Source organism: Excalfactoria chinensis, chromosome 5 (assembly GCF_039878825.1).
Source record: "Excalfactoria chinensis isolate bCotChi1 chromosome 5, bCotChi1.hap2, whole genome shotgun sequence".
In the NCBI taxonomy this organism is placed as follows: domain Eukaryota; kingdom Metazoa; phylum Chordata; class Aves; order Galliformes; family Phasianidae; genus Excalfactoria; species Excalfactoria chinensis.
The window spans coordinates 34,818,760-34,845,127 of NC_092829.1; the positions used below are offsets into that span (position 1 = coordinate 34,818,760).

General features: G+C 44.7%; 2 protein-coding genes across 3 annotated transcripts in view; one reads left to right on the forward strand and one right to left on the reverse strand.

The window, feature by feature from the left end:
- CSTPP1 (centriolar satellite-associated tubulin polyglutamylase complex regulator 1) overlaps nucleotides 1-16,426 on the forward strand; it is a 79,898-nt gene extending 63,472 nt beyond the window's left edge. The window contains exons 4-10 of one of the 2 annotated variants that reach the window (XR_011903642.1): nucleotides 1,787-1,871; nucleotides 7,328-7,413; nucleotides 9,922-10,117; nucleotides 11,041-11,150; nucleotides 14,294-14,357; nucleotides 14,898-15,744; nucleotides 16,309-16,426. Coding sequence is in view for 1 of the 2 variants with exons in the window: in XM_072336994.1 (XP_072193095.1) it covers nucleotides 1,787-1,871; nucleotides 7,328-7,413; nucleotides 9,922-10,117; nucleotides 11,041-11,150; nucleotides 14,294-14,357; nucleotides 14,898-15,078 (722 nt within the window). In the remaining variant the exon portion in view is untranslated. Of the gene's footprint in view, nucleotides 1-1,786; nucleotides 1,872-7,327; nucleotides 7,414-9,921; nucleotides 10,118-11,040; nucleotides 11,151-14,293; nucleotides 14,358-14,897 lie in introns of both variants that reach the window. The other variant, XM_072336994.1, reaches the window with a different exon arrangement.
- Nucleotides 16,427-16,757: 331 nt separating this feature from the next.
- ARFGAP2 (ARF GTPase activating protein 2) lies at nucleotides 16,758-26,323 on the reverse strand. Its single transcript, XM_072336973.1, has 16 exons — nucleotides 26,221-26,323; nucleotides 25,937-26,055; nucleotides 25,036-25,108; nucleotides 24,361-24,492; nucleotides 24,192-24,272; nucleotides 23,502-23,604; nucleotides 22,766-22,822; nucleotides 21,088-21,140; nucleotides 20,592-20,728; nucleotides 19,938-20,069; nucleotides 19,326-19,454; nucleotides 19,117-19,245; nucleotides 18,639-18,765; nucleotides 18,439-18,529; nucleotides 18,201-18,319; nucleotides 16,758-17,757 (listed from the first exon to the last, which is right to left on the reverse strand). The coding sequence occupies exons 1-16, from the start codon at nucleotides 26,293-26,295 to the stop codon at nucleotides 17,737-17,739; spliced, it is 1,578 nt and encodes a 525-aa protein (XP_072193074.1). The 5' UTR covers nucleotides 26,296-26,323; the 3' UTR covers nucleotides 16,758-17,736.
- Nucleotides 26,324-26,368: the final 45 nt, after the last annotated feature.

The window sequence follows — 26,368 nt, forward strand, 5'->3', positions numbered from 1 at the left end:
TAAGATTCAGAAGTCTGTGGGAGAATTATCCTCCCAGAACAAGTGTCTGCAATGGAGATCAGCCTCTGAACTGTGTTTTAGTTAGAAATGACAATACAAAAGAAGTTACAGTGCCCTCCATATTCTCTAAGATATTTCACATTTCAGTGCCACCACAGAAATCTGAATTCAGTTCTTATCTGGGAAGGAGAGATTCTGATTTACTCATCCCTGCAGATGAATAGGCTGTGCAAATCCCTATGATAGTATTGTAGACCTGCACAAGCTTGGAATCCCATGTATTATTTCCAATTTCTGACTGCAGAGCTGGCTTTTCCAGGCTGAACAAAATGTTTCTACTTATTGTTCAAAATAACCTTTTAGTACCATGACTTGAAATCGAGGGCACTTTATCAGGTAGAAAGTCCTTCTGAGTGCAGTGCAAAGTATATAATTCTAGGTAGTGTCTGTCTTACAGTTATAGAGTTTTCTGAACAGAAAATACATTAGCTCTCTCCCCTCTTTCCTCCAGTTCCCTTGCTAATAATGCAGGTGAAGTCTGTAACCTGATTTTGATGACAGTGACCATACACGTTTCTGTAGTCAGCACTGAATAAATTACTTTGGCTGGGTTGGACACTGCAGTAAAATGTCCCCTGCATACGTGGCTCTTGAAATATCTGACAGAGTTGTAGCATTTTCCCTTTCTCTTCGTTTTGTGGAACCATCTAACTTTGAGATAGGATGGGACAGGTGATATTTGGTTGATTATTTGAATGGGAGCTTAAGTGCTATGGAAGGTTAAGATGTGACTCTGGTAACAGAACTGATGTTCTGTACCTCAGTCATAGTGCCTGTGCCCTTTGGATTCCCTCCCCAGCTACTGCTTGGCTCTACTTCCACCCCTGGCTCTTTCTTTCATACTTCACATTTTTCTGTATATAGAAGCACTGCAAAATTGCTGCCATTCAGCTAGTCTTCTCCATATCTCCACTCCACAGGCTTTTGGACCATGAACATACAATCATGTTGGGCTTTTTGACATCAATATATTTCCATTCCCTTGGGATCCTATAAAATTCCATAAGATTCACCTCTATGACTCCTTTTGCTGAACCACAGAGGCCTTTCTTGACCAGCCTTTCACAAAGCAGCTCCCTAAAACATAAATCATTTGATTGCTCTTCTTGTGTTTCTTGGATCTTAGTTTTCTGCTTCCTATAATACAGTGACCAGATTTGTACACATTATTCCAAAACGAGGCCGTCCAGCTGCCTTACCAAATGCCAAAGTAATAACGTCTGTGGTTTATACTCTGTAGCCTTCCATATACAACCCCAAAACCTTGTTTGCCTTTGTTACTGCTGCCAGATGTTCTGTGGATGGTTTTCAGGCTTATTGTGGTGAATGTCATCATGCCAGCGAATTTCAGCAAATTTAAGCAACTTTGAAATGATTCTTTTTTCCACATTCAAGTCAAACCAAACTGTGTTGTCACTTGAAACTGCCCTGTTTTGGTTACCTCTTTTTCACACCGAATCACCACTACCTGCTACCAGCTTCTCTGAGGGAATCTCTATAGAAGTGTTTCCCCTTTATTAGGCCTCTGGTTGTCTGGTTCACTTGAAACCTCCATCTGCAGAGTCCAGCTCTGAGGTCAGGCAATAAGGAAGCGGATTTATTGTTTCTACACACTCAGTCTTAAAATGAGGGTAGAAGAAAGCATGATTTTTTTCTAGAGATGAAGCATGGGGAGAAATCAACCTGTAAAAAGAACTGTGATATTCTCACCTCTCTTTTCCTGCAGACTTGCTGACAGCACAGGAATACCACTGCCTACTGCAGCTGCTCTGCCCTGACTTCCCAATGGAACTCACTCAGAAAGCAGCAAGGTGGGTTCTCATCTACTCTTTTAGAGCAAGATTGGTCTTGCAAACATGGACTTGGGAACTAGAATTGTGGGTAAAGGTATGAACAGAGACCTTCAGCTTTTAAGATTCTGAAGAAAAGAGAGATCATGATTTGGGGTTTAAACTTTTTTCTAGGAATGAGAAAGAATATACATATAAGGCTTACAAAGACTGAAATATGAGTGCAGAATGTTGCTCCAAGTTTGGAAGGTGAGTTGCATATAAAAGAATGTTAGCCAATGTGGTTTTAACTGGTATCACTTAAAATTGCATTTACCATCCTTAAAATGTGTTATCCCCCAACACCAGCTTCTTATGGTTGATCACATTTTAAAGGTACTAAGCTCTGGTGAATTGCTAATGTTTTAAAGGACTTCAGCTAAGAACACAGTAGCTAATGTGTTTGAAATTTTATTTGAATCTAGGCAAGGCCTAAAGCAGATAGATGACTCAGGGCACTGATAATGTGAGATGGGACTTTTTTACTCATAGTATTTGCTGGTTCCCACCCAGCCCAGGCAGTTTATTAACTATCTGATGGTGAAAATGTAATAAGGTATATGCATCTTTTGGGACAGGGGCCTGTTCAGATCTTAGTATGCAGACATATGTAATCACAGCAAGATTACTGAATGAATACTTTAATTCCTAGCCGACTCAGTAGAAGGGGCATGGAAATTAAAGTTTTTAATGAACGCAGATATAGCACTGGAAACAGAATCCAGGCACACAATCAGGATATTAGCTGCTCCTGGGGTGTTGTTCATGGCCTGAATAATGAAGAGGTCCTCATTTTTGTATTTTTCATTTTATCTTTCTTCAGCATCAGGGTCTCTTGAAAATAATACTAAGACAGAAGAGTGAAAAAGTGTTATCTGTCTGCCAGTACTTTTACCTGGCTGATTGTCATGGTCTGTCATGTCACTGACTAAACTCCTCCCTGGTGCCAATGTCTTGCTATCTGAATTAAAGCTGTGCTGCTTCAATTAATACTAAAAGATGAGCGCTGCTTTTCCCTCTGGCTCATCAGCGTGCCTCCTGGGTGCAACAAAGTGCATTTGCTTGGCCTCCAGTGCCAGACTGGGAAAGAATGCTAACCCTGCAGCAGGAATATATCTGCTGCTTCCTTTCATGGAGGTACAACATCACCAGTCCTATGTGCGGGTGTGCATTTCATAGGGTTCCAGCTGAGCTGAGCAGGAATTTTTGATGGTGCATGAAAGGAGACTTCAGCATATCTACACGTGTTATGATGTTTGTGTCAAGGAATTTAATCCACAAGGCTGCTGTAAACTAGAGGCCCCAGTCAGGGGCCTGCTGCACTGTTGTGTGCATGCCTTAGAGACAGGCGAGCAAGCTTTGAGAGCAGGTGTTAGAGAGAAACAAAATCTCTGTCAGATGCATCCCATCTCAGGTGGGGATGACCTCACTGTTGTTTCTGGCTGGCTAAAGATTTACTTAGACAATGCTATTATTCTGTTGGAAGATAATCCAGTTGAGCAATTTCAATAAAACTTGCCATATTTCTGAAACATCTTTCTCTTTGCTTCCAGTTGTTGCTCTCTCTCTTTTCCTTTTTCACGTCCCACGCTGCTGCTTCGTCTAGTTCCCACTTCCTATCATTCTCCTTGGTTCCGCCTGTCAGAAAGGCGAGTCAGTCTTCTAGGAACAGTTGTTTGAGTCCTTGCAGAGTAGGAATGGCACACACAGGCCTCCTGACACCATTCTCCTCCTTCGGTCTGCACACCCCAAGCAACTTTGTTGCTAATTTGCCTCGGGAAAGGAATTCAGGTGTGGCAGAAGCCACAGCGTTTGCTGATACAGCCACGACCTGTGTCTTCATTGGCACTTCTAAGAAGAGAGCAGTCGTAGTTGTATTCTTTGTGCTGCATGATTGAGATGATCCCACAACATGGTGCTCTCCGCTTGTCCAGGAGCTGTTGCTACGCACTGATAACAAACACTGGAAGGGAGTAAGACTGGGAAACATCAGAGCAGAAGGACAGAGGTTACAACAGTATTGGTTTTGTTAGCATGACACCAGAGACCTCCATTTTTCTGTTCCTGGTGCCACAGAGATGCAGAGGTCATACTGCCCACAAAAACAAGTTATATGTGTCTGTGAGATTTCTTGGACACTTTTTTCTTCAAAGGACTATAGGCATTAGCACATTAAATATTTTTATCTACACAGATACCTTTGATCTTCAGAGGCACCTTCTGGCTTTCTGAATCGTGAAACTGCAGAGGGGCAGAAAAGGAAGAAATTTCTCCTGTTAGGTTCTGGGATCTCAGGACCTTACCTGAGCACTGACTTTTTCTCTTGTAACAAACACAAGGATCTCACTGCCTGCATTGAGGTAGTGTGAGCAAAGTAGTACACAGGTCCTGAGCTGCTTTATGCAGTATGGTTTATGCAGTGCGTTGCTAAAAGATTGCCTGAGAGTGCAGATCTTGTCCTTTTTGTGTGTTCCATTTATTTTTGCCTCCATGTATCAATAAACAAACCAAGTCTCTGAAGACCCATTTGATCCAGCCTGGCTTTAAAACACATAGAGTCAGTTAGCCCTTAATGGTAGTAGAGAACACTAAAAGTCCTTTGCCTGGTCAACTTGCTGGGTCTAGAATTTGTCCTGGGAACATCCTGTCTAGTCTGGGTTTCTGAGATTTTAGCTGTAGTCAGCAGATCACAAAGTTTCCCCACTGGCACAGTAGCAGGGCTTTCCTGCCAGCCAAACCCGCTTGAACCCTAAAAGACCACTGCATCCTTACCAGAATCCCTCAAGCGTAGGCATCTTTCTTCAGTCCTTTCCGGATTTTCTCCTTATTTTCCATTGTTCACGGGGGGCCAACTACTAACCTTGTAACCAAGTCCAAGCTGCCAAGGGCCTAGAGGATAATTTGGACAAGAATGAATAAACAGTCCCTTGAAAAACTGGCTACCTGATGAACAATCTTGAGTTCCAGTTCAGACCTTCCAGATTTTGTCCACAGTTGAGGTCCTGCTCTCTGGGCTACAGACAATCCATTGCTAGGATTCTCTCCTTGCCAGTTGTTTCAGAGAAGAGGTGCAGATACGTTGCATACGATGCTCTCTCAGCTTCCCTGTCTGCACAGTCAGCTGGCTATGTGGGGAAATAGCCAGCTGCAGTCAATCTCCTCATAAACGATTGTATTAGATTTAAAAACTTCTCAACATTTCCGGAGTGCAGACTCCTGGGCCAAGTGGAGTCAGTAACCCAGCACCAGAGTGCACCTGCTTCTATTTAGACACTCCTCTGTTACATATGTTCCATACAGTCCCCTTTGAGGCTCCTTGCCATCTATAAGAGCAAGAAATGTTAAATTCCCAGACTTCTGCCTACTTCCTGATGCTCTACTTTAAGTAGGAGTGTGGAAACTGCTGCTGCAGAGCACACACATTGAGCTTAGCTTTAAATTTACAAAATGAGATGAGTTTATTGTTGTGAAGGTGACATCGTGTTTCTCCACAAAACACATTTAAAAACTCTCCATTATTGTGGTTCTACTTCTTCAGGATGTAGGAATATACCAGCAACAGCTCTGGAGCTGGTGCTTTGAGAGTGTCTGGGAGATAGACTAGCATGTCAAAGCAGAAAGCACAGCTTCCCAGTGATGTGGCCCATAGCATTTCCAGTGCTTAAAGAGTGGTTGGGAATGCCAGTAGCTGAGCAGTATTGCATGAGAAATGAAGATGCTCAGCCTGCCAGCTTCAAAGCCATTTCCTTGATGTGGCCACTGACAACCTCAGTAACATGCTTATTAGTGAGAATTAAGCACTGAAGCTACTGCTTCTTTAGACAGGAGGAGGAGGAGGAGGCTTCTGGAACATAATAAATAAATCAGAAGCACTTTGACATCTTCAAAGAGTTTTGTTTTAAATACTGGGTTTTCTCCTGGGGACCCTCTTAGCCTCAGTCTTTCTTCTTTGAGGTAATTAATTCAAGCTGCTCCGCATGTTTGATTTTGCCACAGCGAACAGAACTGGTGTGAGTGGCAGGGAAGTAAGCCTCTTGCAAGATCCTGTAGCTCTTCTAGGTCAGCCTCCCACACAGCTCCCTGGAGTCTTTTACATGAGACATAACAGCATTTTGCCTGCAACGTGTTTAGACTATTGAGGCTGCAGGAATTGGTTTGTGGATTACATTTGGCCCCATGTTCAAAAGGGTCCTACTAGATGACCTATACTTTGGCTGTAATGAAATGGTAATCTTTCTCATATGGCATGATATGATGGATACTGACCAGATAGGGTCAGAAGACCTGCTTCTGCTTAGTGCTGCTTGGTGGTCCAGGAAAGCACACAGCTGAAATGAAGTACAAACCACCTTTCTTTATCATCCTCTGAATGTTCGAGTTGCTTTTGTTTTTGTTGGTTTTTTTTTCCCTATAAGTGGAGTGTTTCCTTCTGTTTACCAGTCTGAGCTATCATCGATCAGCCCAAGTTTGATATTCCCCTCTGAAGAGCTTTTCATCCTTATGCAGTGGTAGTGACCAGAATGATGTTTTCGTTTTTATGAATGTTTTTGGCATAATTTAGTTCTTAGCATTTTTTTTAATTATTTTTTTTTCCTGAAAGGAGGAGGTGGAATTTGCTCTCACTTCTACTTCATCTTTATGGCCTCTGGCTGATGCATTTGCCATTTCTGCAGTTCAGAATAGAGGTGCATATAACTCCCCAGGTATACCTGGGACTTTGCAGTGAGAAAGAAGCATTGTCCCTGACCTAGGAAGACTTCAGTCTCTGTGAAATTTGACCTGATAATATATGAACAGAGATTGATTCAGGCATTAGGAAAGGAAGATTGGATGTTTACGGTGGGTACTTTTAAAGGTGATGGCTGGTGCAAAAGAGACATCATGTTATTTCCTTTTTAGTCAGGTTAGGTTTGATTATAGACTGGGAGCTAATCACTGCTACTCTACACTTACAAATCTGAAAATAGCCCAGTTCTATGAATTCTAGTATACAAAATAATAGCGTAAGTCTCATTCTGCTCACACCAATTTTATTCTCATGTAAGTGCCTGATTGTTCTTTATATAGTCATGTGAACCTTTTTTTGTTTTGTTTTTATGCCAGTATTTGTTCCTTTATATCCCTCGGGCTATCAATTGTATTTAATGTTCATCTTGTTCTGTTCATGTTGAAGGTGAAGCACGTAATAGCACTGACATTCAGAATCATCTTCTCATCATAGTTTCTCAAGCTGCATTTGTTTGATTTTAGTATGTCCACACCTATGTATTGATGCATGCTCCCACTCCCCTTTCCCAGCCTCTTATACTGGGCCAAGCTGCTAGCTGTCCTCAGTTGCACATAGCTCTCTAGCTGCTCCTTCTGTAGATCTGGTTTTCCTGCTATGAAGATTTTATCCTTTTGGAGATACTAAACTGTTTCTCTCGTCTTACTCCTAGGATTGTGCTGATGGACGATGCTATGGATTGTCTGATGCCTTTTTCTGATTTCCTCTTTGCTTTCCAGATTCAGTTCTACTATTCAGGTAAATACTGGGAAGCTTCTTACTTTACCCACCAGCATGTCATTACAACCTTCCATCTTCCATATCCCTTCACTTTTTTGAAATCTGGTAAGAGTATGGTTTTTCACAGACAATATATGGATAATGGAATCTATGGTGAAAAAGATATAACTGATACCAATAGATAAGGAGGTTTCATAAAGAATTTCCAAATTTTGGTGAATAGCAAGACAATTCTAATGGCCAAAGCTTATGCATATATTTGTCTTAGCCCTGAGACATGATATTCTATCTTTATCAAGTGTATGTTAGCAATTAACAATTAACTTTTACTAGCAACATCTTTTTCTATGGCTCTTTAATGCAGCATTTCTTCCCCTAAAGTACTGGCCCCTGCTGGAGACAGGATCAGAAGAACCTAGAACAAAGCTAGCCCAGCATTCTGTCCCCAGTGGGGATCATGAGCTGGTGCCTTGAAAAGAAAAAGGCATTGGGCAAATTGATAAAATTCTCCTCCCTAATACTCACCCAACTACCATCCATTTTTAGCTCAAAATCTTTCTGAAACGCATGTACTTTTTGTAGGTTTAGGATTCCTCTCCTGAAGACTTCTCATGCTCTGCATGAAATCGTGTAAACATTTAACCTTCACATCACCCTTTGGCAAGGAGTTGCACAGGCCTGCCACCTGTTCCATGAAGAACATCCCTTGTTTTTTCCTTTGAGATCCCCTAATTGGAAAGGAACAGTTATTTGCTGTTGGTCATTTCTCACATTCTATCCTTCCTCCCGATCCTAAGTAGATGGAGTACTTTTAAAATTCTTGACTGGAGAGTTACATGTCAAATAATAACAGTATGTGTATGTTTATCTTTACACATACTCACCAACACATACACATCTGTGAAAATCCTGAGGTATTTTTAAACTAAGTTCAGGAGGCAAGGGGGAGAAACTTGGATAAATATTCATGTGTTTTTCCTGTGCAGGGAGATGCTTTAAAATATGTTGGCTTGTTTGTCCTAGCACCCTAAAGTGTGGTTGAGGAGAGGAAATCTCATTTAGGGAACTACATTGGTAGAGAAAAAGAGGGAAGCATTTCCCTTATCAGGATATGTTCCCAAGCACGGGGTGCTGTTGAGGCACTCATGTCTGCCAGCATAGTGCACTTTCAAAAGGCAACATAAGCTGATGGGATTCTGACCACTCATGCTAACAGCTTCTTCTGATGGACATAGCTCTCATTTGGCCTTAATCACACAAAAGGGGCCAGGTCTGAGGTACTAGGAGACACTGGCTAGAAGCTGTGGCAGAGCATAGTTTGTGGTCAGAGTGTAGCCTTGGGTGGCCTGGAGATCTGATCCAACCTGTCAATTTTCATCTTTGCAGCAGTTACGAGTCAGCTGCTGCTCCTAATACAAACATCTCTATTTCTTAGTACTTTTCTGTGTATACTTACCCTGTAACCCCCCTGTGCATATCACAACATTATCCATGACAAGTCATCAAAAGAAAACCAGTTAAAACGGTCATTTTGGGTTGGGCAGAACCAGGCTTGCAATGCCTTTAGCTGTGGGCAGAAAATGCGTTTGGAAAGTTCTTCTCTGATACAACAAATGTTTCCACTGAGCTGCAAAACCTCAGCGCAGCCTCAGGGCTGACATACTGCCTTTCCCCTTTCCTCTCCACCCGCCTCAGGCACATCACCACACTTCCATTCACTTGGGACACAGATGCCACTGCAGTCCTCACAAACACGTCCTTGTGTACACACTCAAACATCCCTTCCCAGTCCTGCTCACCCAGGCACAACGCACACATGCAGCCTGTCATACGCTCTCCCACCAACCCACACACATACAAACCACTCCAAATGGAATCTAGATTTGTAAACTGCTGACCACATCCATAAACAAACTTGTTTAAAATTAGGTTCTTGCAGTAAACAGTGGGTAGTATGAGGAGCCTGGGGAGAGGCTTTCTGCCAGCTCTAGCCCTGACCTGCCCTGGCCCTTCCTTTAGATCCCGTGTTATATTTACTTTGGAGGAGCACAGAGACAAGCTGGGATGCAGCCTGGAGCCCTGACTAATTTACTCCTTTTGCTTCTGTTGCAGTTCTATATATTTTGTCCCAGCTTGGTGAGTTCTTAGTTGGTGGATGTAGGTGAAGAAAGAACATTTCTGAGACTTTGCAAACCAGTTGTATGTTTGACATTAGCTTTCACGCTCCACTGTTTCATCTGTTTGCTAACCTCTGTTCCCTCTGGAAAAATCTGAACAGAATGGATGGTCTCTCATAATCATCCTAATAGGGAGATGTCAGAAACTTATATGGAAATGGCTGTTTGTGTCTGCATAATATCTGATCTGAATATGCAGGATGCTTTAGCGTCATGCTTACATCCATTTCCTGTTGGTGTCACACATAACACAGAGCAGAGAATGACAGTTTAATCTTGGGTCTGATAGGTCAGGAGGATGCTTTGCTGGTCATAGTCCTGAGTTATAAATTGCTTTCTGGTTTTCCAGAATTCCTGGAAAGTGTGGCTGCTATTTATCAAGATCTACTGGCTGGTAAGAATCCAAATACTGTGATCGTGCCAACGTCATCCTCTGGGCAACATCGGCAGAGGCAACCCCCAAATGACTGCAACCTGCTTGATGGGGTAGAGGCATCTCTCTTCTACCAATGCGTAGAGTCCTTGTGTGACAGATCAAAATACAGGTATGAACAGAGCCCAGAACACAGATGTGACAGTCTGTTTCTGGAGACCATTTGTAAGATTGGAGCTGTGAAAAAATACATGAGTAACTTTCATGTAGATCTCATCGGAGAAGTATGATGGGAGAGATCATAGCAGAACTGCTTTAACCAAAAGAGAAAAACAATTACACAGGCCTAAGAAACATGTGGGTTTGAGCACATTCTTGAGCTGTTTGATTTGGGACTCTGTTTTCGTTCTTAGTTTTACATGGACACTTTCATCAAGAAGAGGTTAATCTACCATCAATAATTATCTGGAGATAAATGAGTGCAGGTGTGTTCCTGGTTCCTGAAGCATAGGCAAGCGACAGTGGGGTGGATGGGGTTTGAAGCCTTAGTACCTAGACAAGACCACACTACTGGTCTGTACTGCAGTCTGGGGTGGAGCTGATCTCTGGTTACAGATCCCAGCCACAAGAAATCTGCTCCCTGCATTCTAGAAACTATGAAGAGTGTGTCTGTCAAAGATACACAGTAAGACCTAGTGTTTTTCTAGCCCCTACTGAACTAAAGCTGGTCTCTTTGTTTTTTATGTTGTTTTGCTTTTATTTATTTTTATCTTTATTTTTATTTATTTTTAAGAATATGTTAAAAGTTGGCATGTGTGTGTCTCGGAACAGATCTGGATTTTTCTCCCTTTCCTTGCAAGGGAGACAGATAAGATGGCTCTTAGGAATGTACCCCAGCTCAAAAGTCTTACTTAACAAACTGGGAGCAGATGCAGTGCTAAACCAACAACCTGTTGGCTGGTTGTTTTAAACAACCAGGGTAGTGTGACGGTGTTAGAACAATAAATGGCCTTACTCTTCCATTTTCAATTCGATCATAGAAAATATGATCATCATTCAAAAGACAAGATGATTTTCTGGTCTCTTTTTTCCTAGCTGTCCACCTTCTGCTCTTGTGAAGGAACTGCTGAGTACTGCACAGAGAATGACCTTCTCTGGATTCCTTATGGCACTTGCAAAGGATCAGGAGATCAACAGAGCCCTAGGTAAGGTTTCTTTAAATGGTACAGCTCTACATTTTCAGTCATTCTGCATTTCTTTGGAATTTCCATTGTACTTATGCCCCAGATTTTACATCAACAGAAAGAGATTAAGGGAGTTTTCCCTATTTTTATTATGGATTCAACTTTAAAAACACTGCGCCTTACTGTCTGCTTGAAGCTGTGGAGATCTGTCAGCAATAAAATTAGATGTGAAAGACAGCAGTCTAAGACAGCAGTGTTTTATGTATTTGGTAGCCGTTCATTTTAGCAGAGCTGTCATTTTATCATGCTTGGCTGTAAAGGTTGGATAGAGGTGGTCAGGAGGCAAGTAAAGTAGCTGACTGCTTAAACTGAAGTTTCATACTATGTTTTAGCCCTTTATGCTCCCACAGATTTTAAATGACTGCTTTCATTGTCCACATGAAAAAGAAAATGCACCTAATGGGAAAACTTCTGATGCCTTCTTGGTTCAAAGACTCAAACTAAGCCCAGACTCCCCCAGTTCATGCCCCATCTTCCTGCACATCACTGTAATCTTTCTAATATATTAATCTATGGCCTGGTGGTATAAAATGCAAGAATCTGCTGCAGAACTCTGTACCAAGCTACTGTGGAAAACAGAGGGATCACCAAGCAGCATCTCACTGCTCAGTTCTGTGTTGTGATGATGAATACAGTTCTAGAGCAGGAAAGCAATTGGCAAAGCACAGTGTGTAATCCAAACATAACTCACACACATAATTCCATGTTGCCCTCACGTGACTTGGTTGTGCTTGTCCTGCAAAGGGGAACAAAAATGGCTTTCTGCATTTGATGAGCAGTGGGTGAAGGCTCACACACTTTCACTCATCTCTACTCAGAAAATAATCAGGCCTGCAAGGGTTGGCTTTTTCTCTCTTTGAGTATCCTCTTCCTCTGCTCCCAGGCCTGAGCATCACCCAGTCCCCATATTTCAAAGACAGGCCTCAGTGAAAGATGGTGTACCTTGCCAGAGGGTTTGTTCTTTCACACAGGTGTGTCATAATAGAAGTGTCCCCCTCCCAGGCTAAGCCTCTTCTTCCAGCAAACCATTTAAGCTGCTAATGCTCTTCTGGGGAAGGGCTGCTTACCCAACAAGATGAAGATTATATATCAAAGGTGCATGCATACAACTCTGCAATCCCTTCTGCAAACAGGCTTAGGGAGCAGTGTACTCACTGGGGAAGGTGATGCCTGGATTGCACCAAACAAAATCTTTCTTTCCTTGCCCAGTGAAATCCACTTCCAGTCAAAAGCAAACAAAACAGATGGGAGAAAAGGAGAAAAAAAAAAAAAAGAAAAAGAAAAGAAAAAAGATCCTGCCCAAAGCTTCCATTGTGCTGTCTACAAAGCGCGTGGGTTTTCCCTTCCATTCATGTGGGCCCATCCCCTGGCTCTCTGCCAGCCTCCTCCCAAGGCCTCTCGCAGAGGAGGGGCAGCAGCCACAAGTCTGACAGGTGCTAGCATCTTGGCAAGGATAGGGAGATTCTTTTCCTGGTGGATTTTAATCTCCTGAAGGGTGATTTCAATAGTCTTTGGTCTGCAGGAGATCACAAGCTCCCCAAAGCCCTTCAACAAGGCAGGCAAAGGAGCTTTGAGTCAGGATGCCTGCTTCCTGCCCAGTCTCACAAAGCCAGTGGCACCCCTAGAGGAGCAAGAGTAGGGATTAGAGCAGCTCATTCTAGCTGGGGTAGCACTGATGAGTGTCAGGCAAATGGGAATCCGCAGCCTAACTTGTGTCAGCGTAGACTTATGAATCCTTCATATGTCATTTACTGTCTCCCCCACGTAATTCTTGCGCCCCAGAGACCTTACTAGATTCTGCAAACACAGAAACAAGTTAAGGTTCAGCCGCTTATTCTTTTAATTGTGCATGTGAAAGCAAGCGCTGGACCTCCCAGTACTCTTGTTTGATGCCAAGTTTTCCTGCTTGTATGCAGGAGTGGGAGACCAGAACTGGAAAAAGTGAGGGAGGTGGGTCTGATCTGAACTGCTTCTAATTTGTTAGATGCTTGTTGCTACTACGTTTGTGATAATTACTGCCAGTTTGTTTGTGTGCAAGAGTGGCTCTCCAGCCCCTCCTTCAGGACCAAGGTGCCAGGGCCAGAAACCAGATGTGTCCCCACAGGGCAGTATAAAGCTCTTTCCCAACGACTCTGAGTGAGGCAGCCAGGTCTCCTCAAAACTAAGAGCATTCCTCACTACACTGTTGGTACATGTACAGGCTGTGGTAGGCAGTTCCCGTCATCTTTGTGCTGATCTATCAGACCCTCCCATAGCCCCTGTGTGAGGTGTCCCCTACAGAATTAGTAAGGAGGGGTCTCCTGAGAGCCTTGTCTTCCTGAGGGCTCTTTCTGAGGTTCTGGTGTTGTTCTACAGTGGTGAACAACCAGCTGTTCCAGTCCTGAACTACACCCATCTCTTTCATCCTGAATGGAACTTCAGATGTGAAAAGGAGCCTTGTGCTGAGGGAGGGTACCTGTTTAATAAACATTTTTTCTTTCTTACCCAGGCAGCAAACAACAGTAAAATATAGTTCATCCACCCCATGCTTCACATGCACCAGCCAGGGCTAAGCTTCCTGAATTGCAAGGAAAGCAAGTCTCACATCTGCAGTGTTTTGATCCCCAAACTCAGTGCACCACAAGAAAGACAGGCAGCACAGAAGTCTACATCTGCCTGGGTGGTATTATGTGTGCTTCAGGCTGTGGCACATACAACCTAGCTGTTACTCTGATCGTGTCTGGCACTGATGGCTACATATTCTAATTAGCAGGAACATGAAGCTGATGGAGTGTCATCTCCTTGAGACAGTCTGCATTCAGTAGTTCTGTAAAGTGAACAGACCCTGCCAACCCTCTGAGGGCTTTAAGTTCTGTGAGAAAGCAATTAGGGTGCCCCCTATTCGATCTGAGCTCAGCTACAGCCTGTGTGAGGGATGGAGAACATGAGCCATCACTCTTTGTCTGCCCATGATTGTTGAGGATTCATTTCTCTATTGGGTATAAGGGAGGGTCTTCTCTGTCTTCCAGAACAGATTTAGGGTGATAATTCGAGTGATTTTCTTTAAGATTACTTCCAAATAGTTTAAGTCTGCTGTAATATTTTCCTTGTTTATTTGTTTCCAGGGGCTTTGCCAGATAAAGGAGATTTGTTTCTGGACCCTGCCATGGATCAGGAACTTGAGAAATTGTAAGTTGAGTTGCACAGAATAGGAAGTAAAACAATGGAAAGTGGCACGTTAAGGATGGCTTCAGTAAAGTATTATCCCTGTATTTTTTAACTTCACTAAAACAATAGAGATGCTAACACTGCAGGCCTTGCAGAGAAGGGCCTTTTGTTGGGGTGCCTTGGTGCAGCTAACGAAATCCTTCAAAAGGACTTCGGAATCAGGGGGGAAAACTCACCTAAAAGGATCTAGAAGTAACAGAAGAATCTCTAATGATCTGAGACATTTTGTTTGGACAATGAAAACAAGGGGTATTGGAGGACACAGGCTCAGCCCAGAAGAAAGATCTCTTTTTAACTAGAAGAAAAATCATTCACAGTGCAAGTCTGGCAGGTGCCAGTGCAAAGTGTTCCTCCTCTTTGCCACAAACATCTTTTAATCTGAGCTAGCTGTGAATAAGTAATCATCCCAAACTTACTCCAAAACTGCAATGGTTAAGGCTGGAGATGACAAGCTAGGCTACCCAGTTTAGCCTTTTCTCTGCTTTTCTTTTTCTCTTCCAGGGTAGCTCAGGTTTCAGGGCTTTCCATCTCTGCTCCCACCAGCTCCAGTGGGGACACTGCTAATTTTCACGTCCGTAACTCTCCCAAGATAAACTCTCCCTGGAAACCTCTCCATCATCGTCGAAAAATAGATGCTGAAAGTGAAGGCTCCAATGAAGAGACAGACTCCTCTGAAAACTGAAGGTTGTAAGGGTGGGAACCTTTCTCATCTTTGGTTTGTCCAGAGCTCACTGTAGGTACAGCACCTCTTCCAAGAGCATCTGCTCTGACAGTGGGTTCTGTTCACATCACGAGTGCGTGCGTGGCAGTGCCAGTTCCCACTGCCAGGTCCATCTGTTCCTTCCCAACAAGAATGCTGCTAGTTTCCTAAATCCAAATTCATGCAGTAGCTCCTCCTCAGAAGCTAATTCCAGATGCAGTTATGCTACCCTCTGCTGGCAAGTAAGACAAACCAGCGGATGTTAAATCCTCCTGTACTCAGAAATAGCAGGGTGTTCTCACACCAGGGATCTCTCACAGTTCAGCAGGTGCTGGATCAGTGGGAGTGCTGGTGCAGGCTGATTGCCAGGTAGCTGTGTTTAAACTTGACCTAGACAATAGAGTGGTTAAATTGCCAGTGGCAGCTTTGCATTCATGCTCCATTATAATTATTCCTAGTAAAGCTGCACCTGCATGTGATCAAAGGTAGAGAAATTCCTGAAGTTCCTCAGGTAGAACACCACCTGTCACTGCTTCCTCCTCCCTGAGTCCAAGACATGCCAAAGCAAATATAGCAAATAATAAGTGGGATTTCAGTGGGTACTGCATGATGCTGTCTGGCTCCACTGCTGCAGTTCCATACTGGGAGGCCTCCCACTACCTCCAACAGCATGTTAAGCTTACTTGGAAAAGTGAGCTTTGGAGGGGGTGGAGGAGGGAGATGAAATCTTGAGATTGCTTGGCCACAAGCAGTGGCATGGCCAGCAAACATGTAGGACACCTGCTTGTGTTTGGTAGGCAGAAGCACTGGGGGAGATAGAGGCAGTTTTTAAGCAAGACCTGGGTATTTTGGGTATTTTTATAAGTATTGGCATGGCAGCACTACAATGTAGCACATACAACTACAGGAAGTTACAGCCTCATCGTGTTAATGGTAACTAACTCCACAGCCTGGTTGCTGCTGCCCTGAACCTTCCCCAGCCATGCTCCTGTGCCATGGCTGCAGTAGACTGATGAGACACTCTGGTTTCTTATGAGTCTTGGGGAATCTCCTTGCTCTTCCTTCCCATAACACACTACACAGCATGGGCTACTAAGAGCTGTTAACCCAAGGCTTACTGCTGCCCTAAGCTGACTGGATTCAGCACATACTGGAACTATTTTAAGAGTAATCCCTTCACTGCTGCTGACCTAGCTGTGGAGGTAGTGGGAGGTGTTATTTATTTATTATGTTATTTATTAGCATGCCCTTTAACTGCACGTTGTCTCCCACCCACCGAGTGACAACCAAAGCTGGAGAATAAAGCCTGCTGTGTAAGGCTTGCACTACCTCTGGGCTCTTCTGCGCTGCTCTGTCCCCTCCCTAGGGCTCACTCTGCCCACTCCCCCTCAGAAGCCTCTGTCTCCAGCCAGGTGGTGGGGAACTGAAGTGAGGGCAGAGGGAAGCACAGGCCTCTCCCACTCCCCAGGCAGCCACATGGCCCCACCATGCAGGTAGAGGCAGGGCACCTGCTGAAGCAGCAGGACTTGCAGGTACCGCAGCCCCTTTGGCTCCCACCACACAAATCCAGGTCAGGCCTACAAAAAGATGGGGATACAGTTGGGACTCAACCCTGGAGGTTTCTTGATGGGAAGCCACAGAATAAAAAGACCCAGCCTCTTGTTTTGCTAATACAGTTCTTTTTCAACTGTAGAGCACTTAATAGGGGATAAAGGGCTATTCCATCCTCAACTGCATAGTCAAAGATACCTGAAAATAGCTCTTGTTAAAAACACAGTCAGGAGCAAAGAGTCAACCTGAGCAGGACAAAAATAACAGTCCTCATGCAGCCTCCCTCACCCACAACACATTTCAGTAAAGTCAAAGGTCAGGACTTTTCTCTCTGTCCAAGTCTGGAAGTAAAGTATGGCTGGGCAACACACTAGCCAGCGGTCCAGCAAACATCCTTACCATACTTCAGTACCTGGGACTTTGTTGTTGTTGATATGAGTAGAAGCTAAAAAAATAATCTTTGCTTTGATTTGTTCTCCTGCATCAATACATGCTGGTTTACAAGACAATAGGAAGGATTACCCCATGGTACAAAGCAGACCCTGAAAATACAGAGGAATCTGTGACACCATGGATTACCATGCACACTAGAACCTTGCAGCTGAAAATGTCTTACCAGTGATGTGAACTGCAACAGCAGCCTGCATGGAAACAGGCAATAGAAGCACTGAGCAGAACAAGAAACCACACTCATGTCCATGAGGACGAGGTAACACCACATTCAGAAATACAGCATCCCTGTTTCCTCTATCATATGGTGAGCTAAGGTATGGGCCAAGAAGGACAGCAGCACTGATGAGGGCAGCCACAGGAGTTCCCATCTTATCTTTCAGAGCAGTGAGGTTACCCCAGTCTCCACTGGCTAGTGAATAGCAGTGGGTTGAGGGCACATTGAATTTTAATGCAGTGTGGAATCCAGAGATATTTGGAAAGCATCCTGCGTACAGCCATGTGCTGAACCCTTCTGCTTTCCTTCTCCCTTCCCCACCCACCCCAGATAAACTAAGACAATCCTGCAGAGTATACTCCAGGCAAAAGTGGCATCGGTGCCTCTTGCTGGCTTCCCTGTGAGTTGCAGTCCTTGGGTCATCAATATGAGCCATAACGATCCTGGGGAGGAAACACACCAAGTCACCACAATGCAACACTGCACCAACTCTAAAGAGGCAAAAAACAAGGTCTTAGGGCGTTTGGGACCAGAATGCAAACAAGAGATAAGAGGTCAGTGAAAATTTACATCAAGACAGAAAACATGCCAAGATAGGAGGTAAAATGGGCTCAAATGTTAAGTTCCACCTAGGATTTATCTGACATAACAGACATAATACAATAACCTGTCCACAGCAGGAGTGTAAGGCTGTCCAAGTAGTGTTCACTGGCCACCTGGAATTGCTCAGCTATGGAGTCCTCAGATACAAAAGGTGCATCTGCACCTGGGGCTTTCCATGCAATTTGAGAAGACGGCAATAATCCCAGTGGAAGTCAGGATATGGTTAAAGCACCTAAGCATGACTAGAGCCTACGTGAAGTAACATAACCTGTAACAACCTCACCTGGAGGGAGTTCATCACCCCATTGGCTAGGACAGCCATCTTGCCAGCAACTGACTTCACTCCTTGTTTAAACTGTGCAATATCAGCAGCAGGCAGAACATTTCCGATTGATACACCACCTGCGAGAACCAGCACAAGTGAGACTGGAGTTCCCCAGCACCAGAGAGCACCCTGACCCCTCCCCAGTCCAGGTCCTCCAAAGCTGCCTCCACACCCCCCGTCTCCAGCATTAACAAACCTGAGTGCGCATTCTCAGCCTCTCCAAACAGGTCTGCGGAGCTGATAGCACTGCTGCCCGAGAGCTGCTGTAGTCGGGACCTGGCTTCATACTGCAGAAGAAAGGAAGACAAGAAAAAGTAAAGGAAGGGTACAGCCTGTGCAGAAAGGAGAAGATGAAGCCAGAGGTGTACCAAATGAAGCACTGCAGAGTGCACGTACCTCAGCATCTGCTTCCCGCCCAAAGAACATATCTGAAGAGATGGCTTTAGCCCCTGCAAACTTCTGCCGAGCTTCATTAGATTCCACAACTGTTGTCCTGTTCTCCATATCCCGCCTACTGGTAGGCCTGAGGAAACAACAGGAGATAGATTCAGCTCAGCAACACAATAAGGGAAGACCTCTCTCAGATCCTATCTGATCAAAGAAAAGCAACAAAGCCCCAGGCACTAGCTACTATCAGGGATCTCCTCTCCCATATTCAGGGCAGTTAAATTTCATAACTATAAAGACTGGGATTCAACAGGCATAGAAATGAATGAGTCAGCAAAGGCTCATTTTCTCAGGGTTATTTATGTATGTTATCTTCTGTAGCACATGGCTCAGATTCTGTCAAAATACAGTAGCATCTCAGTAGCATCTCTCCTACAGTTCTTAGACCTATACAATGAAGGTACAGAAGCATTAGTGGCTGCTTTACCTCTCTGAAATTGGCCGAATACTGGAAACTGTCACCTCCGGTTCCTCATCTTTGTCCATACCCCATGAGGAGTCTGTTTCCCATCGTGAGCCAAAGGCATCTTCAAATGAGAAAGGACTATATTTGTACCTAAATACCAAAAATGGGTAATTTAGGACAGATATTGTGTTTGGGAATAAGCCAAAGACTACACTGAAGCTCAAACTTACTTGGGGGGTCCAGATGTGAAGCTTCCACCATCTTCAAATAAGTCCAATTGGGAACGGGAAGACTTTGCAGCCAGTGGTGTCTCCTGCTCAATTACTTGCATCTCAGACATCACAGAGTGTGAAACAGAACTAGCACAAGAAACAGGCAGTTAGGGCTGACAAGTATGACTGCATCCAGCCGCTACAACCTGTCTCCCTAAAACTGGGCATCACCTTTACAGACAGGGCAAGTGCCACACGCCTAAAGGGAGAGCTGTAGGAAACATTCACCACATATCTGGCTTGACTCCATTAGAAGTTCCAAGTCTCCTTCTCAAAGGTGGCAGGAGGACATGTCTGCCTACACAGGGACATCTGTCAAGCATCAAGGCTCTAGAAATAGGCACTGACCAGCTATATGCACCTTTGGAAAAGCTCAAATGAGAATCAGAACCTTTGAACAGGTTCCATTGCTTCGGGGGCCCAAAGTGTTTTTAGACACAGTCCAGCATGCAAGCACTTTTACCAGCTCCTTTTGCATCACAGGAGCAGCAAGCTACTGCTTGTGAAACTATTCCAGAGCAGGGTGGTTCCAAAGCATCTCCATCTATTCTATGCCATCCAAAGCCGTACCTTCTTGACACCAAGCCCATGCCTAGCCTCTCTGCTTGTTCGCGCTTCTTCCCTTCAAGGTTTTGAAGCTTTTTCTCTTCCTTCTTTCGATCAAGCTGCAGTTCCTGATAAGCCAGTCGCATTGAGGTGACTCTAAAGGAAAGAACTATGGTGAGATCCAGCTCTTTACCCTCTCCCTCAGCCCAGCCTACACTGTAAAAGGGCAAAAACAATCCTGATAACCCTTCAAAAACACCAGCTGCCATAACAGCTCAGACCAAATGTCCTTTCACAGAATCTTGTCTTCTCGTCTCCCTTACTCTGAGATGCAACTCTTTTCTAGCCATCCTTGATTTCCATGATGTAAGCATTGCTTCCCCACCCCCAGAGAGAGGTACAAGAACACCTCATCCAGTTTGGCTTCCTCAATCCTGTCCCAAGGTAGACAGAAAAATCAAATACTTCCACATCTGTTCCTTAAACTCTTCCAGAGGTAAAAATCTGAATAAAATATGGCAGCATAACTTCTGCCTTGTTATAATGACCACTTCGGCTTATGGTTCCTGCTCATCCTACTATGCAGGATGTTTTCATATTAGGTGGTCCTGGAGTGATTAGCATCAGTCACATTATCTCTGCTTTACATATGAAAGATAATCAGAACAGGGCACTTACATGGATTCCTCTGCTTGTTTCCTGGACTCCACTGCCTGCTGCTCCCTCAGCTGCTCTGCCACCTGAGCTTGCCGCTCAATCTCATTGAAGCTCTGGCTACTCACTTTCTGGGCTCCAAGACCTTTTTTGGCACCCAACTTCAAACAAACAACAACAAAAAAAACACATAAAAGTCAGTCTCCCTGCGTAGTCTCTGTGTACAGGCGCAGTACTGCCTGCAACACAACATGGAAAAACACACAAGAGTTCACCCTCCTCCAGCAGCAAGCGCTAAGAGATCAGCCACAGTACACTCCAGACCATAACAAGGTCTATTTTTTTCTATGAATATAAAAGCTATCTTTCAAAAGAGGCAATGAGATAAAGCTCTGCCTTCCCCAAAAGTATCTCTCAGTAGACAGCTTGGTTAATGGCAGAAGGAAAGGATCAGGGAAAGGACAGCAGTAATATGAGATGTGCTCTGCTGCCTCTCCAGAAAATAGGAGCTCCAACATACCCCCTTCTTGGCAGCTCCTGGCTTCTTCTTTCCAATGAGGGAGGATTTAAGCTCTGTAAGAGAAGCAAAGCAGCAAATAAGCAGAAGCAAATTACTTTAAGAAGCCAAAATAAATCAGGAGCCCTCACAAACATCCACCGCAGTCCAGCTGCTATAGAGTCCCGGGCACACCATGCAGCTTCACGTAACACTTCACTCAGCCAAGAAAAATGCACTGAAAAGCCCCACATTTGCAGGCCAGTGACCTGGAGAAGCATATTCATCCCTGGAGAAACTTGTAAGGTGTTCAGAAAGTGCCTTCAAGTTTTATATCATTGGTGACCCTATCCAGTACAGACCAGGGTTGCTAGAGGCACAAGATTTACTTTGTACATAAATCCAAGAGAACACAGCTTCAAAGACATTTGAAGCTCAGCGTCTCACCAGTGCCTTAGGGACAAAGAAACAAGAACCCTAAGGCTACACTTACATGTACAAACCACCAGCAAAAAAATGGACTTAAAATGTACTGTGCTATAGAAGCAACAGGGTTCTCAACACCTTATATCAGTAAAAACAGCCAAGGTCCAGCCAAGCAGCAGATGCCTGTGGAAAAAGTATAAGAACAAAGCAAGCATAAAGAGGGATTTCCTATACTACTTTTCCAGCTTTTACCATTGCATAGTTCCATAATCTGATTGCCCTTGTTGGGCTTTTATCTCCCTACTTCCTACACCCACGTGACTTTTGTCAATCCACACTTGAGATACTGGGCAGGCTGCTGAGAATGACCTTTTCTAATTTTACCATAGATTTTGAAGTAGCAAGATGGCTGTCCGAATCCACGATCTGATACTATTTTCAGCTCACCGTTAAGAACTTCTTTGATTTTATTACTGCCAGGAGATGGGTTTTGTTAAATAGCAACAAGATCCCTTTCCAGAGAAACAATATTTAGCTCAGATCCCAATATGATACATGTAAGCTTTGGCTCATTCTCTCTCTCTAAGCAAAAGAAGCTAAAGTTAGATTTGAAGGCAGAATCACAAAATGGGCAGGCAGAGTTGTGACAAGCAGCCAGCGCAGGCCACCTGTTAGCCAGTTACCTCTGGCAGGAGCAGGCTCCTGTGATGACAGGTACATGGACATGTCTGAGAAGAAACAAATATGGGGAATGAATAGACACTTCGGGACGTAGCCTTTCCACCCAGGATGAAGCCCACTGTGGGCTATGAGCATACTCTTGATAAGAAAACCTCAGCAAAATGCTTTGTGCAGACAGGAGAGCAATGGTTGGGACAATCAGATATAAATTCCTGTTACTCAACAAGCTAAAGATTTACTTGCTTCTAAGTTTCTGGAGGAAAAAGTAAAACAAAACACAAATCAGCCACGTGGCCTTGATGAGCCAAGTTCCAGATACACAAATACCAAGTTTTAATCAAAGCCCCAAAATGCAAACAAACTTTTGAGATGAGATATCCTTGAACTCAATCAGCCAAAGGAGCAAGATAACCTCCAATAAGCTGTGGATTGTTGTGGAGATTTACAGAAATCCTCAGTATTGCTTCCAAAGGAAGATAAGCTCCTTTCAACATGCTGAAAATATGTTCATTGGTTCCAGCTCCACTAAGCTTACTACTGAGCAGCAGGTGTAACAGCAAGACTGACCTAAGAGATCCTAAAGAATCTTACTTACCTATAGGAGCTTTAGGAGATGTGCTCAACAAGTCAATAGACGGGCCTTGGCTTGGATCTGCAAACACAAGAACAGAAGAATACATTCAGAGATCATAGAATCATATCATAGAATGGCCTGGGTTGAACAGGACCACAATGATCATAGAGTTTCAACATCCCTGCTATGTGCAAGGTTGCCAACTACTGGACCAGGATGTGGCCCAGAGCCACATTTAGCCTGGCCCTGAATGCTTCCAGGGATGGAACATCCACAGCCTTCATGGGCAACCTGTTCCAGCATGTCACCACCCTCTGTGTGAGATACTCTTAACTCCTTTATTCTCACAGCATGCTAAGTTTCACTATCTCTCTTCTAACTTCTGTGCCCCACAGCAACCAAACCAAACTAAGTTCCAGTTTGAGAGCTGCAATTTCCCAAGCACGACTACCTTAGATCTCCACAGAGCAAGTTACACGCTCTGCAGTGTTCTCAACACATTAAAAGACAGAAAACACTCTGAAAGGGAATACACAAAGTTGTTTCAAATTACTGTTGTGCTCCCAGACTCTCGATTTTTTTTTGTAACGCATCCTAGAAACAGTTTTCTGCTTTATATTCACATGCCATTTTCAGACAGCGCACAGAGCTTCCATTCCTTCAAGCCTGAAACAAGCCTTTCCAACTGTGGTACAGAACTGTAGTCTCCTGGAAATGAAGTCAGGTTCTTGAGAAAATTACTCAGCAGAGAACTCACGTGGTGCTTCACTGCTTTCTGATGACTTTGGTGCTTTTTCCATTTCCAAGGAAGACTGTGCAGGATTCTGGCTGGCATCTGCTACATCCCAGGTTCTGGAAGACTGTAAGGAGAAAATCACTCTAATGATTTGCAGAGGATGAATACATCTCATAAACCTGAACTTACTTCTAGCTCAGAAGCCTTTATTCAGGTTAAGGTTTAGAAAACGCATTCCAAACAACAGACTATGCCCTCACTGAAGATGACACAAGCCTATGTTCCTTTGCTGGGATAATAAAATAAAAAAGCAGAATGGAAAACCACAAGGAATAACAGAGCATTGTACAAGCAGTTGATTTAATCCACTTCCACTAGAAACCCAACTAAACCAGATGTTCAAAGTAATAGCCAGCCCTTGCTTTAACTGACCAGAGACACTCTGCATTATCCAGGGAGATTCCTTGAAGATGTCCTCAAAGAGAAAAGGTGCAGGTATTGAGAACCCATATAGAAATATTTATATCTGTGGACTATATTCCAGACTGATGACTGAATGAATCTTAGTTGTTCTGTGTTACTACTGAACGTGTATACAGTTTAGAATCCTAAACTAAGCAGAACTGCTCCTACTGCCAATCCAGGTTCCTGGGCGAACAGCGGGTTACCTGAAAGCTGTTAAAGCTGTCTGGTTTAAGCAATTCTTCCCACCTGTGTGTGCTCCATGAAGAAATCAGCATCGCTCTTGTCAGGGGAATGCCCAGGGGCTCCACTGAGTCCATCTATGAGCAACTGAAGAGAAGAGAGTTAAAAAGAAAATACCCTACAGGACTCAGTATGAAGTGCTACGTGCCTAACAGTAGAGAATGCTTGAACTTACATCAGTGCCGTACTTGGCCATGGCAGCACTTGCCAGCTGCCGGATCTTCTCTCTGTACATCTGGGCAGCTCGACTGTTATACTTAGCATTGGCATCTGTGGTAGTGCAGCCATGCTGGCGGAAGAAAGCAGTCTAAAAAGAGAAGAACATTTAGTCTCCTTGGTGCTAGGTCATACTCAAGCAGCAATTAGACATGACACAAACACTACAAGAACAAGAAGCTTCCCAAAGACAGGAGATATAATACTGAGCGCGTGGTATGAAGCTTGCACTGATCAACTCAGCTTTCCACAATAAGTCTCATTCAAACCCCAGAAGGATGTGAACAATCCCTTTCACTCCCAGAGGAATGCTTCTGTCACCATGCTGAGCAAGAGCTTCCCAAGTGATCGGTGTTACTGATTCCTTTTGTTTAAGGGGACCATGCCCCTCATATAAAGAAAACGTCAGTAAATGACTGATCTGCATACCAGAAAACAATACATGTATAGGTCACAGGCTGACTTCCAAGTGCACCTAACAAATGCCTGCCCTCATTACACGTTTCAAAGAAAAAGAAAAGAAAGAGAATGAAAGGTTGGTATCCAGAAAGCCACACAAAATAAAGGGGCAAGAAACTGAGGATATGGATTAGCAATAGAGAAATCAAGCAAAATGCCTCTGGAAGTTCCTCACCGCATTGGCATTGCTGCCCACTTGCATACACCTCAGCTGGAACCAGTTCCAGTTAGAATCAAGCTCTGTGGACCTGCATGGGAACAAATTACTGCTGTTAATGATAGGCAGGGGTGCCAAATACAAAAGCACGCTCCAAGCTAGAACAGCAAGAGATCCCCCTTCTGTTCCACCAGAGTACAGGAGGCAAAGGAGGAAAGCACATCTCAGTGAATTATTTGCTCTTATCGGGAATTAATCTGAACTTTTAAAGCAAGGAACAAAGTTAGCTTCAGCTTCATACCAAATAACATGGCATCCAAATTGAGAGGGTGTCTCACTGGTACGGCTTGCTGAGAGGTGGGGCCCAACCCAGGAAAGCTTCCATCCCACATCTGATCTCACCACAGCTCAAAGACTCAGCACGGCCCATCCCACCGATCAAGCCAGAGCACATGACAAAGCAGCCCAAAACGGCCGAATGTAGCAAGGGCACGGCACGGCTCCTTAGGGTTACTCAACTTATCTCTGCACGGGTAATGATCACCATGCTATTACTCAGCATGCAAAAACAGGTACAGAAAACAAGCGTAGTGGGATGGAAACACAAGACCACCTTCCCCACTGGGCCAATGCAGAAAAGAGTGAACAACATTCCTACTAACAACGCTCCTTTTTGCTTCGCTCAGCGTTGCAAAACAGACTCTCAGCCTGCTTTATTACCGAGACTCACGTGCCACGGGCCTCCTTTCACCTTCTTCAAAGCAGGTCCAGGCGCTGTTACACGAAGCCGGGGGCACAGCACGCTGCCGTCCTGCCGAGCGACCCGCAGCCTCCCGTAGGCAGACACACAGCACAAAGACCCCGACGGCACCCCCGAGCCCCGCAGCGAAACGCGTCCCGCCGCCCCGCTCCCACACACCTGATGAAGCTGAGGTGCACGCCCAGGGAGCGGTGGACGCCGGAGCAGTCGATGCACAGGAAGACCCCGTAGGTGATGCTGGCCCAGCTCGGGTTCTTGGCGCCGCAGTCGAAGCACGACTGGAGGGGACAGAGGGACGGCCGGGATGAGGCGAAGCCCCCACCTCGGCTCGCCCCGCGGCCCGGAGCCGTTCACCCGGGCCCCGACCCCGCCGCTCAGACCCCGGCCCGCAGAGAACCGGCTCCGCCGGGAACCGGAGAGCCCTCCCCGGCCCCTCCCGTTACCTTGTTGGCCGGCGCCGCCCGGAGCCGCTTGAAAAGAGTCTGGATCTCCGTCTTGCTCGGCTCCGCCGCCATCATCTCTCCTTCCCACACGCCACTGCGTCGACGGGTGCTGGCAGGGCCCAACGGACGCAGGAGCGAGCGGGGCTAC

What these genes read in the sequence shown, in the direction of transcription:
- ARFGAP2 (XM_072336973.1), bottom strand. Translation starts at nt 26,295, where the DNA reads ATGATGGCGGCGGAGCCGAGCAAGACGGAGATCCAGACTCTTTTCAAG. An exon ending in GGGCGGCGCCGGCCAACAAG is followed by an intron (nt 26,056 to 26,220) that starts GTAACGGGAGGG and finishes TGTCCCCTCCAG; the next exon opens with TCGTGCTTCGACTGCGGCGC. An exon ending in GGCGGGAAGCAGATGCTGAG is followed by an intron (nt 18,530 to 18,638) that starts GTACGTGCACTC and finishes TTTCTTCTGCAG; the next exon opens with TATGAAGCCAGGTCCCGACT.